At 39.0% G+C, this 19,804-nt stretch overlaps 1 protein-coding gene across 2 annotated transcripts in view; it reads right to left on the reverse strand.

Annotated features, from left to right (window-relative positions):
* Window positions 1-535: 535 nt before the first annotated feature.
* The window catches only part of EXOC2 (exocyst complex component 2), a 140,514-nt gene continuing 121,245 nt past the window's right edge, over window positions 536-19,804 (reverse strand). For both annotated transcript variants that reach the window (XM_068396279.1, XM_068396278.1), the window contains 5 exons: window positions 12,893-12,948; window positions 9,631-9,753; window positions 7,250-7,311; window positions 5,323-5,382; window positions 536-2,301 (listed from right to left, as the gene is read on the reverse strand). In XM_068396279.1, the coding sequence (XP_068252380.1) occupies window positions 2,208-2,301; window positions 5,323-5,382; window positions 7,250-7,311; window positions 9,631-9,753; window positions 12,893-12,948 (395 nt within the window). In that variant the 3' untranslated portion in view covers window positions 536-2,207. The remainder of the gene's footprint in view (window positions 2,302-5,322; window positions 5,383-7,249; window positions 7,312-9,630; window positions 9,754-12,892; window positions 12,949-19,804) is intronic.

Consider the following 19,804-nt stretch of genomic DNA (forward strand, 5'->3'; position numbering starts at 1 on the left):
ACTTCTTGCTTTTTGTAATCTTCTTTTCAGGGGAACTGCAGCCTGCTGTACATTGGCTATGAAGTCCCAGCAGTCCCAACTCTCCTTCCATGCAAAGGGAGTCCAATATATACTGTTGCGGCATGACGCTCACTGAATTCCTTAATTCCACCAAGTGCATTTATTGAAATCCAGTGCTCCGACTTGACTGTGAGCATTTACTTCATATCAGGTTGAATTCAAGTAATATTTTGATCCCTTACATATTCTTCTCTTGTTTGCTCAATGACACATTTTGAAGTGTTACTTCAGAAAGGCAACTAAACACAAACACCTGACTTCGGTTTTACAGACAAGCAACAAGCCATTGTAACAGAAGATGAGTAAGAGAATGATATTACAATGAAGAGATGCCTGAATATATATTAATTCAGTACAGATGATAAAATAGGTTTTCAATACTTCAGAACATGTCTGATACAAATGTAGAAAATGTGGACTGGCAAAATTCATGAAGAAATCACATTTCTTGGAAAGTGAGGAATTCAAGAAGAGCTTATAACCATACTTCTTAATATTTTATTATTCTGAAGTGAAATCCTTCACAGATTGAGCTAAATGGATGACTATTTCAGTTAATACCAGCAGCTGAGACTATGACCAGCTTAGAATGGACAACATTTAACAAAAACATTGCTCCAGGTGTTTAACAATTCTCCCTGAAAGCCGATCATGACATAGATTTGAAGTTTCAAACTTCCATTCAACATGCTATTACTACTTACACACAATTTTTTTATGAGTAAATACATGTGCATCAAACTGTTTCTTCAGTATTTCATATTACAGGAACACTACGCTGTATTTTTAAAGCACATAACTGAACTGGCAAAAGAAAATAGTTGACATTAAAAAATTGTTTGAAAACTCAGTGCACTGTTTCTGAAAAGTCCCACTCAAAATGACTGTAAGTACAGAAAGAATACATTATTACTGCATGATTTACTTGCGAGTCATGATTTCAATTATAAAATTAAACCCACCCCTCACCCCTCAAAACAAGACCCCTTTCTGTTAGTTGCTCTCTGTTACAGCTTCCTGCATATCAAGTCCCAAAGTGAAAGTCAGTGTCACATCCTCCCTGCTGGGAAGATGGTTGTTGACCTTTGTGTAACTACATCTTATTGGCAGGAAATTTGTTCTTTCCTTCTTCATCTCTATTCCCCTGCACACAGATTCAATAACTGGTGGTGAAAAGAGGACTGACTAACAAGAGGGATGGGGAAGACAGTGGTGGTAAGCTTGTAAGAACAAGAAAAGACAAGAGGAGTAAGAAGGAAGGAGCAAAACCAATGACATATTGCACTCCTCCTTACTTCTGACTATGCGAGAGGAGATTAACTATTGTACTCCTTAACACCAAAGAATATTTTACTTGAACTTTTTTTTAAAAAAACTTCTACTACTCTTATAAACTTGGAGTGCTTTTCTGTTAATTGCCAATGAAAGGAGAGCTTATTTCAAATGTGAAGGTTATCAATATTCCAATAGAAGGTAGAAACAAAAGAGGCAGGAACACCTTTAATTAAAAAAGAAGCAAGAAAGTAAAAGCCTCCCAAGAAATCAGACTTACAACCACTGAAACTGTAGATGATAACACCAAAAAAGTGATAGTTTTTAAATGCAAAAGCAGCAGTGTCCTTCTCCATATTGTATCTGAACACTTACTAGTCAGCTGTATGTAGTAATGTTTATTACATACTTCTCAATAGTTTACAGAAGTTGAATCTTCCAGTCACATCAGTATCACTCTACATCTAGAAAGCAACAGATTGATACATTGAACAACATGAGTAATACTCGCATTTAAGGTGACATTTGCTAAAAATACATTTCAGTGTATTTTTAACAAATGAATCTGGGATTGCAGCACACCAATGAATATTTCTTCACGAACATATTGCCAAGAAGCACGTATGTAAAAAAACCCTGGCTTAATCCCCTCCACAGAATGAAATACAGTAGACAGAAAGCCATTTTATAAAGGTATTTACGACCCGAAGTCTCACTCAGCAGGATACCCCATACCATTACTCAGAGTTGTATCTCAATTTCTTTTTCAGTGAAATTCCTTTTGTTTTCTTCAGTCTTCAAAGGAACTGAAGTACAGAAAAAACTGGTGATGTTTAAGCACATAGTCTTTTGAGTTGCCTGCATTGTGTCGTTGTCTATGTTTTCATCATTGCTGATGAGGAAGCTTGAAAACAGGTCAGCTGCAAGTGCATGCTGCTTTTAAATTTGTTTAGCAACTCTTCTAGTAACCTGTAAAAGGAAAATAGTTACAACTTTGGCAGATTCTGAGAAGTGAACAACTACCAAAGGTTTTGCGTATTCTGTCTGTGACTTCAAGTACATTGTCTGCTTAAATAAAGGCCCTAAAATTAGATCTATTCAAATATTATAGATATTTAGAAGTATACCAATGTGTCAGGATCATCTGCGGCCAGAGAAGGACTTAGCCACAGAGATTTTATCAAGGTGATAAAATAGCCCTTTATAGAGCTTTCCTTCCAGATAAAGATCATCTTCGTGAGAGAAACATACTTGCAAAACACAATGGCAAAAGGACTTGCAGAGAGCATCGTAAGATACTTTTGTAAGGAAAATCCAGAAACTGCCAGACTATGTACCATAAAACCAGTATCCCTTATCAAGGCTATGGCTTTTCGTGTGCAGCTGAATTGCGAATTTCAGTTCTCAAACTTGTCTTTGGAAGGTATTTTGTTGATTTCTCTTTAAGTATCACGGCTGAAAGATCAGAGATGGTATGACTGTTCTAGGAGAAACCTTAATTCACTGGCAACCATGTGTTTTTATCCTTCGTAGATAAAAAACCATGTATGAGTTCATTTTGGAGTACAACAATGGTCTGTTTACATCTACATAGCTGCCAAGAAGGTACTTGATGCAGTGGATAATATTTATTATAATTCACAAACTACAGGTGTAGGACCAAGGGTGTTGATGGCTCTGTTGTAGAAGATATTTATTGTAACAGTGGAGATGTATTATGAAGTTTTACAGTCTTGCCTGTGTGTTTTATTTTCCCCTTATTCTAAGGAAGAATGGGTTCTCCAAATTTTTTGCTCTATTTCAAAAACAAGATAGATAGGTGTCCTGGTTTGGCCTAAACCAGGCCAATTTTCCTTTCAGTGATTTTTACTTTCAGCTAAGTCTCCTCTAAGTAACTGCACTTTCTGAAACTAACTGCATGTTTTGCAGACAGTGTCTGCTTCCAGGACTGATAACGCTCGAAGTTTGTAGTTATCACTGAGGCACCGGTAGGGATGTTGTGCAGAAAGGCTCTTGCTGTACTTGTTCTTAGAGAAACCAAGGTCACTGCTAAATTCCTCACTGCTTACGAGTGAAGAATCGAAGGGGGGGTCGCAGCTGCAGGGGGGAGCGGACAGGACAGGTGACCCAAAATTGACCAACGAAGGTATTCCATCCCATACACGTCATTCTCAGTATAAAGAGGGGGGATCACGAGGGTCTCACTCTCTTTCTGCTATGGCCGGTGTCCAAAGAGGACTCCGTCTGTTTTCCTGCTGCCCCCGATCCCGATCCGTGCATTCCTGAATCCAGCTCTCGACCGTCGCTAGGCCCAGCCTGGGCCTTCCCGGAGCCTGCCCTGCAGTGCCGGTGGTGACGTAGCTGACTTCAGGGGAGCTCAATCTTGGTTTTGTATATATATTTGTATATATTTGATTATTTCTATTATTGTTATTACACTCTTTTTCATTATTATAGTTTATTAAAACTGTTTTAACTTTCCAACCCGGAAGTCTCTCTCCCTTTTCCCTTTCCCTTTCCCTTTGCGGGGAGGTGGGGGATAAGAGAGAGCATCTGCCACAGGTTTAATAGCCGGCCCAGCTTTAAACCGTGACAATAGGGTAGACACATATCACTTCAACTTTTTTGGCAAGCTGTAATTATTGATTGGCTAGTAACAAGAAATTATACTGTAAGTTACAAAAAAACCAAACAAACCCAAGAAAAACAACTTGAGCACAAAATCAGTATCTGCTTCCTCAGCAGGTCCTCTGGAAGATGACTATGGCCACATTCATCATTTAGTATCATAGTAATGACTGTGAATGAACAGAAATGAACAGCTCTAAATCACTGCACAAATGTGTGTTATTTTACACAAATGCATGTAGATTACAATGAGCTGCCTGGCACAATGACAATTATGGTGTAACGACCTGGGAAAGATAAGTTTTGCACTGTCTAGGGCTCAGAACTCTGAGGCAGATGTAAAAATGATGCAGTTCTTGATTCTCATCTGTTGCATGAAGCTCAAATGCTTGTGACTAAATGAAAAAAAAATTTTCTACAGGTGTTTCGGAAAGTCAGAGTTGAAAGAACTCTCCTTACTCAAAACTGATTCCTATCTTTAATAAAGCATAAGAGCTAAGTAAGGCAAGGAGGTATCTTGAGACTTGTTGTGGCTAGTGAGGAGTAGGCTTGAATAAATAGACAGAGGACATCTGGAAGAAGGCACAGTCAGCGGACCACAGGCTGCACAAACAGTCTCTTCATGCGTCTACAAAATATTCTAAATTCTGGCTGTTAAGTGCAAACTGATTTGTCTCAGTTCAGTTCCTGAAAGTACCATAATACCAATCTCAAGTTCAAAACATCTATACTTGTACTAATATACTCATCACAAATCCATCCTAGTTTTACCATACTACTCTTTATTAAGCTACGCTTGTAAAACAGACTATCGAATACTAGGTTGGATGCAGCAAAGCAGCTTGGTAGTTGCTATGGTGTGGAAGGAGGAACCCAAAACTCCTCCTGATGTTAAGAAAGAACCACAGACCCTTCTTATTTGTTTTTAAAATGAACCAGGCCCGTTTTGAGAGTTCCCCATATATCAACTGGCAAAAGCTTGGACTTTGTTCCTCGGCCCTTTTTTTAATTGCTGCTAAATACAGTAAGACAAGACAATGGACCTCACAGAAACTTTACGATTGACAAGGAAGGCTAAAATAGACTGAAATTATGAAATAAATACAAAGCTACATTGAACTGACAAGACTAGGATAGGCAAGAGGGATATGCCACAAAGCTGTCGACTCTATGTAATTTAATAGGCCATGATGAACAAGGACTTAGTTTATTCTTAACTCTGTCCAAAGAGACTTCTGCTCTGTAATTCAGAAGGGTCAAATACAGTGAACGTTAAGCCTCTTATAACAAAGTTCTGATACAAGAGTAAAAAGCAATGGCTCCAGAGACCAGGAAGGAGACAAGAAGGTGCATTATACTCACTTTTTGTCAGTTCCACTTGAAAGCTGAGGCAAGGCTTCCAAAGCTTGCTTAAAGCTCGAGCTGCAAGGAAAACAAAAATACCCATATTCCACTGGTACAAGTCTCAGCATTCACAGTTTCTCTCTGTCAATTCCATGGAGATATGCTATATTTCATCCATTCTTATTTCAATAAATTACGAAAATATTAACTTGACACCTGACACTCATGTGCAAATTGAACATAAAGTGGTCATGGGTTCCAGGAGGTCTCTTGACACTCCTAGGGTGATGTATACCATACAACAACAGGAAATGTTAAATCAGCAGCCGATTTAAGACTGTGCTTGATATCCTGGACTCTTCAAGAATTACAGATAGTTGCCAGTCTGCCTTCTGCCTCAAACTAAGTGACCACCAGAGTATGAAGCACAGATAAAACATTGGTTTTGGCTTTCTGTGCTCAGTAGACAGGTCACTGCATTCTCCCCTATAGAAGGGGGCCTACACAGAGAATTACACTAGGTTTGTATTGAGGTAATGTAGATTTATAGAATAATTTAGGTTTGAAGGGACTTCTGGAGGTCTTTGGGTCTAGTCCCCTTCTCAAAGTAGGGCCAACTTTGAGGTTAGCGGAGGTTTCTTGGGGCATTATCCAGTTGAGTTTTGAGTAAGTCCAAAGACTGTGTTTTCCCCATCTGTTTTCTCTCTGGGCAACAGATGTGAAACAGAAGTGCAGAGAATGATTCAGGACCTGCACAGATAGGTACAATCTTGTCAGCAAAAGATGAATATGGTGACTTGTGGCAACTATTACTAGTGATAAGTTCAGGAATAAAAAGGCATCAATGAAGCTCCAGCTTCCCGGGTTCACTGTGTTTTGCCCCGATGCTGATGGGAGACAATACCACTTCCATTTTATCCAATTTGAGCCAGTGCCGAGTAGTTTTCATTTAGAGCTCTTCATCACAATCAGACACTCAGGGAGTCTTTTGAAACAGAATACGGAATGCAGTGACACCATAGGACACTATCTCTGAGACTACGAAGACGCATTAGGCCCTCAAGCCCTGCAATGTCTCCTACAAAATGTTGATTAGGTAAGATGACCAAATTCCCATCTGCAGGAACATGTAATGCAAATCCTTACAGAAGTGTAGGTAATTAAAATAATGAATGAACCTGCCCATATCCAATCCCCAACATAATCACCTAGAAATTTCAATCAATCAGCTTTACTCAAAACTGCTGACAGCTATCACAGTTTGTTTTTACATGCCTTGACTGCATCAAGCACTGATGCTGCTAATGCTTTTCTTTCTCCTTTGATATTTATGTGTGAGTGTGTCCCACATTATTTATCTTTGGTCTTGCACCTCACTGAGAAATGATAAATTGATGAAAGCCTTTGGGAAGCTTTCACTCTAAGAGACAGTGTGAAGCTGAACTCACTTTCCCTGATTTGGTGTGTGGAAAAGGCATAGGGTATTGTACAAGCTTGTGAAGAGCCCTAATTGTCCATATCCCTATAAGGGGATCCTGCCAGTGTCCGGTTCTGTAGCCTCTCTAATGTGTCTGGCAGGTTCTTTGCAGTGCGCTTTATGGGATTGCTGTGAAAAATGGCATAAAACTCAGTGACATCTACTTTTGCCTTGTTTTAGCATCGTTTCCCTAAGCAGCTGTACTGCTGTTAAGAAGTGTTACTTTTTTTTTTTTTTTGAGTGGCAAATACTAGTTTGTGTCTAAAATTCAAATAAAACCAAAAAAAGTAATTATTTTCTTTCAACTGATAAAATCTTGCTTGTAATCTGTTTTTCATATATTTAGCTAGTATATCACATATTCTACTTGAAACAAAATTTCTTAATCCTTAAGTTACATTACGCAATTTTGCATGTTTAGCAAGGATTTCATTACATCGAAAAAACAGACATTGCAGCACATCTTACTTGCTTTCAGGTGTTAGGTATATGGCCACGGTATCTCTCAAGGCACAAATTTCAAGTCTTGCCTAAAGACAGAAATACAAATATTGAAACAATGGCACAATGTCTTTTCATCAAGTGAATACCAGTATCCCAAAGCTTCATCTTTTTTACAGGCAAATATTATTGCACGCTGCAGCTGTAAGCAGCCTGGCTTTTAACAGTTTTGTTTCCTGTATTTCTGGTTGCCAAGCTGCTATGTCGGGAGACTGCTAAAAGGAACAATTTCATACTTTTGATTCAAGTCAAACTGTTTGTACGGTCACTATGTAGCAGTCTAAAAACATCGGTTTGTCTCTCAGTACCAGTAATTAATCTTCAGTTCTGTTCCAACTGTTCTGTACTGTGATAGAAAGATAGAAGGACGCTACTACCTTAATTTGTCTTTTTTTTTTTTTTTTTTTTTTAAATTAAATACAGTGAGCTTAACTTCTCACAGCATGGCTTGGCCAGGGAGGAAGGAAACAAAAGAGTACAAAAATCTGTCAATATACATTTTATTCTTGGTTTTCCTGTTGAATTTATTTTTTTCCATCAGATAAGGAAGTAGAATGGTTGTGCTCTGCTTCTTGTCTGTCACCTGGTGGGCACACAAGCTTCGGGATTTTACTCCTGCACTGTACTGTGTGTCTAGGTATTGATTTTCACCTAGGCAAACTACGGTGAATAATGAACTCAAAGATTAAACAAATTTCATAATTGTCTTTTAGTCTCTGAAAAGCAATCATTATCATCACAGGTTTTATATGAAATTGAAATATTCTGCATGTGATCAATAATTTAAGTAATTTCATTTCAAAATATAAAGTGAACTTCATCCAAATTCATATTCCATTCTTGTTCATCATAAAGATTAAATTTAATCTAGTTACCCATTACAGAAACTGATCTACATTTAGACCCAACTAATATGACATTAATCTTCCAAAACAACACTTTTTATAATGCAACATAGACATCTAACACCAGTTCTAATAAAAGGCTTTGGCTTTCAGGTCTTCCCCTCACCTCTCCCCCAGGTAGGAAGCCAGCTGAGATTTATGCTTTTTTAGTGCCAGAACGTTCTGGCACAAAATACAACATAGCTACCCATCAATTTTATACTCACAAGAAATGCTTTTCTCACTATGGAATGTTTCACCTCTTTTTGTATGGTGCTCCAAGGTGAACAGCCATGGACTGTTTCAAGTCCTACATGTAAGATTCTGGAGTCTTTCCTACATTTTAGGAGGTAGCAGTATCATGGGAAAGTGTCACATTCTCAAGTACCACAGCCTAAATAAACATGGTGGAAGGGCAAACCCTACAAAACTGTGGGTCATGGGATGTGGGAATACAGCTTCAGGCTTCTGTTCGGGAATGGGTATTTTTTGATCAGTCTGACCAGGCTCAGTTCACTCTCACACTGCTGCTGTCTGCCAAACAGGATTTTCTATGTTCAGAGGAACAGAAAATGACCATGAGTGACAAATTTACAGAAGAGAGAGAAAATCCTTTCAATTAATGGTTTAAGCAGCAAGTTCATACAGTGGGTTGTCTAGCCAAGCAAAAATGATATATGGGTAACTTTGTTGCTGTTCATTGATTTGGTTTTAAATAGGCAGTCAATCTTATTTGGCAGCAATCTTTCTACATGAATTCTCTGTCCGATGCAATTACTACCGGAAATTGGAAAATAAGGCTTGCAATTGGATAATTATTTTCCCATCATAATGCAAGAATGCTGTCATGTACAACGAAAACTGGGAGTTAGCTCTTCTTGCCTGTTACAGTCATAGCAGTCGTTGACTCAAAGGATTTTTTTTTTTTTTCAAGATTCTTCCTTAGAGTCCTTTAAAACCTATCCAATAGTAAGTACAACTACCAATCGAGCCGTAAATGAAGGCGGCAGTGTAAGAGTATCTGTTCTACCTATGCTGCAAAGTGCTAATGTAGAAATAGCATAACAGACAAGTGACTAGTTTTGCAAAGACTTGCAAGAGCCTACTGCATCATATTTTCAAGATTTTTAAATCTCAAAATATCACAAAATTGTTTGTTTAAAATATTTTTTGATGACAGGCTAAAGACAGTATTTAATGACAATTCAAACAAGTACCATTATGATGCTTTTTCTCTCATAGGATATAGGTAACCTTTTATGCACTCAGACACAAAGATAACACTAAAATATAATCAAACCCAAGAACCAGTATCCCATAAGCCTGGAATAGGTTGTATACTAATCCTTTTTATCTCTGTGCTTTCACTGCTACAATAAATCCAACAAATACACAGATTATACCTCTCTCTGTTATTCTCAGTTTTCTAGATTCAGATGTTTGACAGTACAAGCATGCAGGTACCTGTAAAGCTCCATTTTTGCTGAAGGATGAAACACACTGCATCAGTCGACTGAGTTCTTCAGAGACTGCTTCCACAACCCTTGACATCACCCGAGGAACTAAGTCTTTGGAAATGGTAAACACCTGATTTTTATGAAAGAAGAATCATGAGCACAATTAACAGAAATATTTTCTACAGTAACATTTCAGTAAAAAGCATTAAACACTTCGATTGAAAGGACCACTTTGTTTTTATCAATGGATAAAAAAAAATTTCAAAGCAACTGTAATATGAAGTATTTCTTTTGCTGCTTGCCCTGTGCTTTGACCAATCACCTCTGTTAACAGCAAGGTTAGCTATACAATATGCGATAATGACAACTTTCTTGCAATGCCTAAAAGCAGCTGGACTTCAAAATATGTGCTCTCGGCTGATGGATGCAGGCAGTCAGGTGGTTGTACAGAGACTGCTCTTTTGTAGATTGCACCTTTAATTCAGGGTTGTGTGACTGACTGACTGTATTACACATTCAACCACTTTTTACCCACGTATGTTGCTATTTCTTCTAGAATCCTTTATATTTGACCACTGTCAAATGGTCAGTGTCTTTATGCTCTGTGGCAGAGATAAGCCTTTGAAAGGGTTTGAGAGTACAGCGGTGTAATGGATTTTCATTTAGATTCTTCTACCACTGCCATTTATTAGTTTCCTCGCAAAAACATTACACCTTGCTGGTTTTTCCATGCATCAAGACCATCTTTTTAACTGCTTATTTGTACAACTTTTTAAACTGGTACTTGGATCCTCCATTTGAGGTTCAGAATAGCAACTGCAAAACAACAGCAACATAAAATTAAACATTAGATCTACCCCTGAAGGAAAGCATGAAGAAACCAATCTTCCTTAAAGGGAGCTTTAAGGAAGCGAGAAATTGTTGGTGAATTAAAAAAAAAAAAAAAGTACGATTTTTCTACACAGAATTGGGGAATATGCAGGCCAAGAGGTTGGAATATAGAAGGAAGTGAGATTATAGGTTAGACAGACCAAACGTGTCAAGGCTTAAACATGATGATAAAGCTGCACTAAAGCTGCACAGGGCTGGGGAAGAAGATGACACAAGGAACTGAAGATGATGTGACTAGAGTGGTGCAAGAAGGAAAATGAACTGCACAGTTTTTGACCACTTGCCCCCATCCTGATTTCTGCTTTAAAATGATCTAAAAAATTAAGTAGTTGAATGATTTTTTTGCTAGAATACCTTTGCTTTATATGAAGTTTAGATCTCATGTCTGATAAGGAAATGTAGTAATTGACAGAAGATATTCATACACATGTGTAAAAGTAAATTAAGGGGAAAAAAAAGAATGCAAGATTCCTACACAGTTTTCAGTGACTTAAGTCATGAATTATGTATCAGAGAACCCATAAAGCTGACAGCTCCAAAAGGCAGGTCTGCATCACTGACCACATATATGTCAGCCATCAGTTGTTATCATTGCTAATTCAAACATGCAGCCTGTTTTAACTGTTTTGACCCACAAAAGCTAAGTGACATACTTAGCTGTACAGTAAGAAAAAAAAACAGTAACGATTTGGGAAGGGGTCATCTTATTCAGCAGTTAATATTGCTGAGCAATTCAACACAAACATACCAGGAACACGCCCAAAAATCTTCTACTGAGAAGAGAATATTTGTGCCCACAACGAGCACTCTTGAAGTTACTATACAGAATCCAGGAAAAAAAATTCTCAGCAATGGTGAATCATCACAAATTTGCAATAAGAAGCCCTTATTTTGATTTCAGTTAAATTTGAATTCAAAGGTAGAGAAACAATTTTCTTTCCACTTAGGTCCATGCTCGCTGTTCAGCTGATGGTTGTTTTGCTGTTTCAAACTACAGAAACTTGCAGCCTTGCTAACTAAACTTAAATCTGACCCAGCTTACAGAATTTCACCAGAAAACAGTGGAAATGGGAGTTTCATCTTGACACACGTTTTTGTATTTCTGTAATATTTCACATGTAGAAATTTATGAGGCAACACTATTTGGGCCAAAATCAGTATCGGTCTCAATGAAGTCAGCAAGGCAGTGCACCTTTCTGCTGCAGCATTTTAATGAGTATGCATGTTCACAGGAGTAGCTCAATAAGTCACAATTGCCTTTGAATTTTTTAAAGCAAAAACTCTCATTTTCATTTTTATGAATTTCCACTACACTGAAAAACAACATTAAAAATGAATGTCGTGTTGGCATATATTTTTGGTGTTGCTTATTCCCTCGTTCAGAAGGATTTGGTAAAATCAGCAATGCTTCTGTGAAACCTGCTATAAGTAAATACTGAAATTCAATCAAAAATATTGCAAGTGATATTTAAAGTTTTTGAAAATATTTTAATTTATATGAATCTTTGTAATCTAAGGAGGAATAAAATAAACAAAAACCTCAAGTGAATCTCATCAGATTTTAAGTAATGGAAAAGACAGAGCAGCTATACTTGTGGTATTTTGAAAGGTAAGAGTGATATTACTACCAATGCTTGTACCAGGAGCAATAGTTATCTGGTAACACCCTTGATGATTAGAAGGAAGGAGTATGTAGAACAGAGACTGTAATTTAAAGGACTATAGAAAATTCCTGCATGTGATCACAAAAGGCCAATTAACTGCAGCTCTGCAAGCATATTATTTTAATAATAAAATTTTAATATGCACTCATTATAAGCCATTACCTACCTAAGTATTTCAAACACAATTTGTGCTGTACAGAGACTATAAAACCTTCTGGTTTTAGGTTTCCACTTCTTATCCTGTGTACAAGGATGACATATATTGCCTTTTCACTCCAAGTGGCATATGTTGAACATTTTTCCAAAGTGAAGTACAAGCTCATTTTCATATGTTGTGGAAAATAAAGTTAATCAGAGAAAGTGAGCATCATATCTATCTATATATCTCTCTATACATATATGTAATCTGCATGAAAAGGGAAGAATTGAGCTTTAGACTTTGTCTTTCCTCTTCATCAGACAAGACAGCGGAAACAAAAAGGTGTAATGGAGTGTTACTGAGGATAAACAGGAACTGTTCATCTCCTGCCCTTAAAAAAGTTAGCAGTTGAATACTTGGTTGGCTAAACCTAACCCAAAGCACTTACATCTATAATAAAGACACTTCAACAGAGGTAAATTTTCAGGGGTGATGAAAACCAGGATTTACCACGCAAAGTACACTGAAATGATTCATGTAAATGTAACCATGAAACAATCTGAAGTTTTTCTCACCTCTGCATGTACAGCAATGATATTCACTAACGCTTCTTTCAAATAGTTTCTGACACCTGCAAAACAAACAGGATAATTACTTTCATTCTGTTGTTTCAAAGCAGCCATAATATTCCACTGTTCAATACCATACTTTTTCTTTTCATTCTTTCACTAGCACTTTTGCAATCAGAGGCAGAAAGAGAAAGTTCCATAGCCACACCACCAGTGTATTTCCTTTTTCAAATCAAATGGAGAAAGGCACATTTCCTTACAGCGAAAGGTTAAAAAAGCCAGCAGGTTCCTGTTTCAGTATTCTTCTTTCCTGCAACCCAATTTCACCAATTTGGCAATTTAATAAAAACCTAGCCTTATTAAAAAATAAATTCTCAATGTCTTGCTAGAATACACGTACCATGGCACAGAACATGCACTACAGCTCAATAAGTCTTAAAGAAACAGAGAAGACAAGGGTTTTAGTTTGTACAACAGTCTTCAAGAAGATCTTACTACTTTATCAGCTTCTCTGACTAAATTATTATTATAGATAGAAATAGCAAGGACTCTTGTTTCTCTGAAAGCAGTTCAGGAGACATTACTTATGGCAGTTTATAGGAGATATCATGCCTTAGTAGAAATTTCCTCTTGGGAAGGGTGGAGAAGTCAAATAAGCGTTTTATTTACCAAGCATATGAAATGTTTGTCAATTTATACTACAAAGGAAATTCTAAACAAAAGGACATCCAGCAGGGTATGCTTTAGTTAGGACAGACTCTTAGTCCCCTATGCTGCTGTAACTCTGGAGTAATTTCCCAGACCTGGACTCTACTTGAGTAAGATCTAAAATAGGCAAAAATCTAAAATTGCCCCATTTGCTTTTCTGGGCACTTCGCTTTGTAGGCAAAGGCAAATTAGAAAGCATTTAACTCATTAAAGTATGCATAGATGTTGGAAGTGCAACACAAAGTAATGAGAAAGGGTTACCTATCCACATGGCCTCAACTTCTGATTTCAATTGTTCTAACACAAATCAGAGAAAGTACAATGACCTCATCACTCCCTTCGGTATATTCAATCGACAGCAAAAGACCAGACTCATGGACAAAGACTTGTAAGACCACACAGCTCAGAGATCACAATGTGATTAATGCTGCTGTTATAAAAATTACAAAGTGAACCTTTAATCAGTTCATCTTACTTGCTCCACCTTTCCTCAGATAACACCAGTGCAGCAACTTAATCCTGCTACAACAAATAGCTTTAAAGGAGTTACCCGAGATCAACAAAATGAGATTCTATGGGAGAACAGTGTCTCACAACTACCATCTGGTTGTGCTCCCTTTATATGGTGGTCCCACAACTCGCCTCAAGATCTAAAAAGAAGACACTCGTTCTTTCTTACTTAGACTACTCTGGACAAACATTTTGTAAGAGTAGTACTAAAGGACGAGAGGACCTCCTTGCATGAGGTACGAACACCTTCATCGCCTGTGCCTATACCGTGCGATGCGATGCAGCCTGGAGTTTAGATTGGAGTGTGCTTCCTGGAGGACTTCTCCTGTTGGAAGTGAGGGTGCTTGGTGGAAAGCGGAGGGAGAGATGTTGAACAATGACTCTTGTTCCAACGTGCAGTCAGGACATGGCTGAGCTCTGCACCCAGGCTTGTGCATCAAGACAGTCTCTGTTTCAAAAGTTTGTAGGGAACAGGAAAGTGTCAAAGAAGATTTTACTGCTCTCACTAAAACCATTTTGGTTTCTCAACATACAAAAGAATTAAGACCTTTTTAGAAGGAATGTTCCATTTTCACTGTGGAAGAGATGCAAATAACTGAAAAAGGTAAAGAAAAATACAAGCCTTTCCCCACCCATTCCAAAACATCTCTAAAGCCTTTTCTTGCTATCTTTATTCTTTTCCTTGAAAAATCTCAGTCACTCTTGCCATTTAAACTAAACCAACAAGTCAAACAGCATAGTACACTAGGTTGCAAGCTTATAATTTATCTTAGTGATTTTTTGCAACAAGGAAGGAAAGGAGGGAGGAATACAATAATATCAGAAATTTTATGAAACTAACTTTTTTTTCTCCTCCCCTGTGACCTGCAAAACAAAGTAAGAATGCTACACACCAGTACTTGAACCACACCAAAAGATCACAGGTATATGTGGAAATGCAACACCCCCTTCCTTTTTCCTCTTCTGCTGTTTTCCTTCTGCTACTTCACTCTGCCCCAGTTTAAATCCTCTGCAGGCTTCACATCACTGAGGACAAAATTTGTATCACGTTCCACAAGCAAATACAACCTGACCAGGCACTAAATGGTGGTATGCAAATCACATCAAGAGGTACAGGGTGAATTTGGGAGCTGGTTTGCAGGTAACCTCAGGATGCAAAGTGTTGATTTTGGTCTGCAAACCTATGCGGTATTCAGCTTTTGGCTGCCTACCGGCCTCATCTTGTGACAGTAGGATCTTTCATGTGGGAACTGTGTGTTTTTACTTTTGCACAAATGCCGTGCAACATTAAGACTTCGATGGACTCCCTTCTCTATGGACACCTGAGCACTGCCAGAGCACATTCATTTAGTCAATCAAAATTTCACTCTTGAACTAAAGCTTCATTTCTTTGCCCCAACTGACTGGTCTCTAATGAAGCATCTCACTCAAACCCCAGTGCAGCTGGGGAGTCATAATGAAAGTACAGAGAGGGGGCTGCTATGTCAAATGGAGAGGGCAGGTGTGTGTCCTACAGAGAGGAGGCCAGCTGGCTGAGCTGGGAAGAAGTGTTACCAAGCAGGCAAGTGAAAAGCTGGAATGTACGGAGACCAAAGTGGGTGGGTTGTGTAAGAGGGTGATGTTCTAAGGAAGAATCCTCATTTCCCACCCATCCCACCTAAGCTCCTGAGGTAGCATGCCTCTTCTCATGCTTTCATGCAACTTGGCTCAGGATAGGAGCTGCTAATTCTGTCTGTTGCTGCTGAGAGCACCCAAATTAAACAATGTTTGACTCTGCTACTAAAAGTTGCCTATCAACTATGTCTGGGGAGACCTTCCACAATGTAATTCTTAAAGAGTCAGTCACTGTGACACTGTAACCAGGTACCGCTAATTTCTACAAGCATGAAATACTAATGTCAGCAACATTAGCACCAGGTGTTAGATACCATTGTCTGGTGGTGCACAACTAAGATTGATACATAAATGATGATTTTATAACTGAAGACTTCAGAATGAATTAACTAAATGGAATTGAGATGGAACCCATAGTAAAAATGAACCGACAGTAGCTTCGTATTGTACACTGCTAGCCCATCCCAGCTGTAAGATAAAATTGTTAACTTAAACCTCAGTGAAAGGGCATAAGCAGACATTTTACCTTGCATCCCTGTACCACGTACAAGGACAAATGATTGAACTGAGAGCTGAAAGGAGATTATTTCTTGCAATCCCAGTAGCACTAATTAGATGTTCCTGACCTTTTATAGCAGGTCCAGTCCTGCTATGACTGCAGGATAGGGGGGCTCAGCACAAGATCAGGTATTTCCTTGGTTTCTTAGACAGGTTTTGCAATGTAAGAGCAGATAATTCAGCACAAACTGTGCAAAGCTGTGCAGTTTAGAGACAGTCTGTGTGTATGAAACCGTAGTTGCCTTAATTGTGGCATCTAATAAAGGTCTAAAAGACCTTGTCTTGGTAAACTAAACAAACCGAAGATGGAAAGAAGATGCAATTGCACTCCAAAAACACCAGTAAGTGGAAGCAGACAGGCAGAGAAGGGAGAACTAGCTAAGCTGAAGAACAATACTGGCACAAGAAAGGTATAAATGAATTGATCACCGTCTGTAAACTTAAGATGGAAATTAAAAGTAACTGTGTAACAGATTTGCTCTAGCTATTCTATTAAACATGGGGTGTTGTGACAACCACTGCTGCCAGGGAGCCAGTTTCCTATCGTGAATAGAACATAAGTAAAAAGGGTATCTCCCCCCAGCCCTTCTTTTTTTCTTATTTGTGAAGGATTTTCATTTTTGCATGTGGAGACAAAGTCAAACATATCTGAATGTCAGGACCTGCAGGCATAGTTAATAACTATACTATATTTTGAAAAATTACAATTAAAAAATATCCAATTTCTGATTTATATCCCTGCACTGTTTGTGGTAGGCTTTGTTGAAGCAAAGTATTACTTTTCTGGAGTATGACTCACTGGAAATACAAGCAGTGGCATCCAACTGTGAATTTGTTGTGAAATTCATTTCAAAATGAAAAAATTCTGTCTAGAATAGAATTTTTGTGCAGCTTTCTCTACGACTGTTCAGCAGCCCACGCAATTACAGTTTTTGGGACACCCTGCTGCCAGTCCTATTATACAGCACTGAAAGCTAATGCACCATATAACTGTAGGTTGCAACTATTAGGCTAATCAAGTGAAACATAACATTCTTAAGTCTAAACCACCTCTTACTTAGCATATTGAAGCACAAATACAATGCCTTTCCATAGCTTCTGACAGAAATGTGTTAAAGAAAGTCTCAACAAGCCCTTGAAATTTCTCTCAGGAAAACGTTATTATTCTGTTACAGCATAAATGCATTTCACTCCCACTCTATTCTTAACACAGAGGACTCTGACTTGCTGGAATTCTATCTGCCACTAACAAAGCCCCAGTACTGCTCTGAAGAAAAATGGATGGGAAGACTTAATACATACAAATGAAGGACAGTTTCAGCCATCAACTATCACAATGGCTGACAGAATCTTTAAAACAGCATTTTCCAATTTGGGGCCCTCCACTGTACTTTTTACTGGTGAAACATCTATCAAAATGGCTCGATGTCCAAATGGACACCAGTGACGAGTGGCATTCCTCAGGGGTTGGTATTGGGACCGGTCCTGTTTAACATCTTTGTCGGTGACGTGGACAGTGGGATTGAGTGCGCCCTCAGCAAGTTTGCCGACGACACCAAGCTGTGTGGTGTGGTCAACACGCTGGAGGGAAGGGATGCCATCCAGAGGGACCTTGACAGGCTTGAGAGCTGGGCCTGTGCGAACCGCATGAAGTTCAACAAGGCCAAGTGCAAGGTCCTGCACGTGGGTCGGGGCAATCCCAAGCACAAATACAGGCTGGGCAGAGAATGGATTGAGAGCAGCTCTGAGGAGAAGGACTTGGGGGTGATGGTTGACGAAAAGCTCAACATGAGCCAGCAATGTGCGCTTGCAGCCCAGAAGGCCAACTGTATCCTGGGCTGCATCAAAAGAAGTGTGGCCAGCAGGTTGAGGAAGGTGATTCTGCCCCTCTGCACCGCTTTTGTGAGACCCCACCTGGAGTACTGCGTTCAGCTCTGGGGCCCCCAACATAAGAAGGACATGGACCTGTTGGAACGAGTCCAAAGGAGGGCCATGAAGATGAGGGCTGGAGCACCTCTCCTATGAAGAGAGGCTGAGAGAGTTGGGGCTCTTCAGCCTGGAGAAGAGAAGGCTCTGGGGAGACCTTATAGTGACCCTCCAGTATCTGAAGGGGGCCTACAGGAAAGCTGGAGAGGGGCTTTTTACAAGGGCAAGTAGTGACAGGATGAGGGGGAACAGTTTTAAACTGCAAGAGGGTAGATTTAGATTAGATATTAGGAAGAAATTCTTTACTGTGAGGGTAGTGAGACAGTGGAACAGGTTGCCCAGAGAAGCTGTGGATGCCCCCTCCCTGGCAGTGTTCAAGGCCAGGTCGGATGAGGCTTTGAGCAACCTGGTCTAGTGGAAAGGTGTCCCTGCCTGTGGCAGGGGGGTTGGAACTAGGTGATCTTTAAGGTCTCTTCCAACTGAAACCATTCTATGATTCTATGAAAATTATCCATTAAATTTAATCTCCGGTTTACATCACCTATTTTTTTTTTTTTTTTTTTTTTACAAATTAAATCTTTCAGAAAGTCTACATTTACAACCAATTTTAACAATACCATAAAGCTGTAGCAGGGATGACTGTGTGAACTATGGGAAAAGCAGAAGGGAAAAAGATTTGTGGTTCTGAGGAGTAACAGAAACTAAACTTCTAGCTTGCCAATGCAGGAGTCATTCAGGAGATCTTCAGATGGCATAGTGCTAACAGTTGTCCCACATGTAGTTCTCAGAGCTATGTTTCCCCCAAGTACTTAGATGACAGCGCTCTACTACGAAACCTCCAAAGTGACTGAACAAGTATGCAAGAGCTGGAACTGCCATACCATATGCGTAATTTTAAGACACAAAAAAGCTACAAAAAACTTGCATGTACAAATAGAGCAGAAGTTGCACACACTGTAAACCTGAACTCATCAGGATGCTTTTTCTGTGCCAGAAGCCAACACAGGTCTTCAAATGTTCCCAGTCCTTCTAGAGTTACTTGATAGAGTAAATAGGAGTGTCAAACATTTTTATGTCTTCTGCAGACTCAAGAGTTCAAAGAATGAACTGAAGTTCAGCTAGGACAACCGAAACACATAGTAAATTTTAACCCAGGCAGCTTGAGTTCCACATACTTTTAACTTTTGTGAGATTGGAACCTCATTTGAGATGGACAACTGGGAAGCTAACCTTGCCGCTGCCTGTCACGGAACAAGCCCTTCAGTTTGCCTGTTGTGCAAAGAGGGGAGGATAAAAGCACAAAACTGTTTAGAAAAAGTAGGTGGTGTCAGCAGGTACCTCTGCTCATTGGCAGTAAAACACAACAGACATGGGGATGAGAGGCTATGAAGGGTCAAAAGAAAAAAAGTTCTGAGGCAAATTTACAGTCAAATAAAAGCCAGGTAGGAATATTAAAAGCTGCTGCTCTTCTGTGGAGGAGTTAGAAAAGCCATCCACAGGAAGTTCTACAGTTTGACAGCTGTCACTCAATTCTGACTGTTTCTTTTTTTGAAAAGCAAAGGAGAAAGATTCACCAAGGAGGAATGAATGGTTCCTTATACA

Source organism: Nyctibius grandis, chromosome 3, assembly GCF_013368605.1.
Source record: "Nyctibius grandis isolate bNycGra1 chromosome 3, bNycGra1.pri, whole genome shotgun sequence".
NCBI lineage: Eukaryota > Metazoa > Chordata > Aves > Nyctibiiformes > Nyctibiidae > Nyctibius > Nyctibius grandis.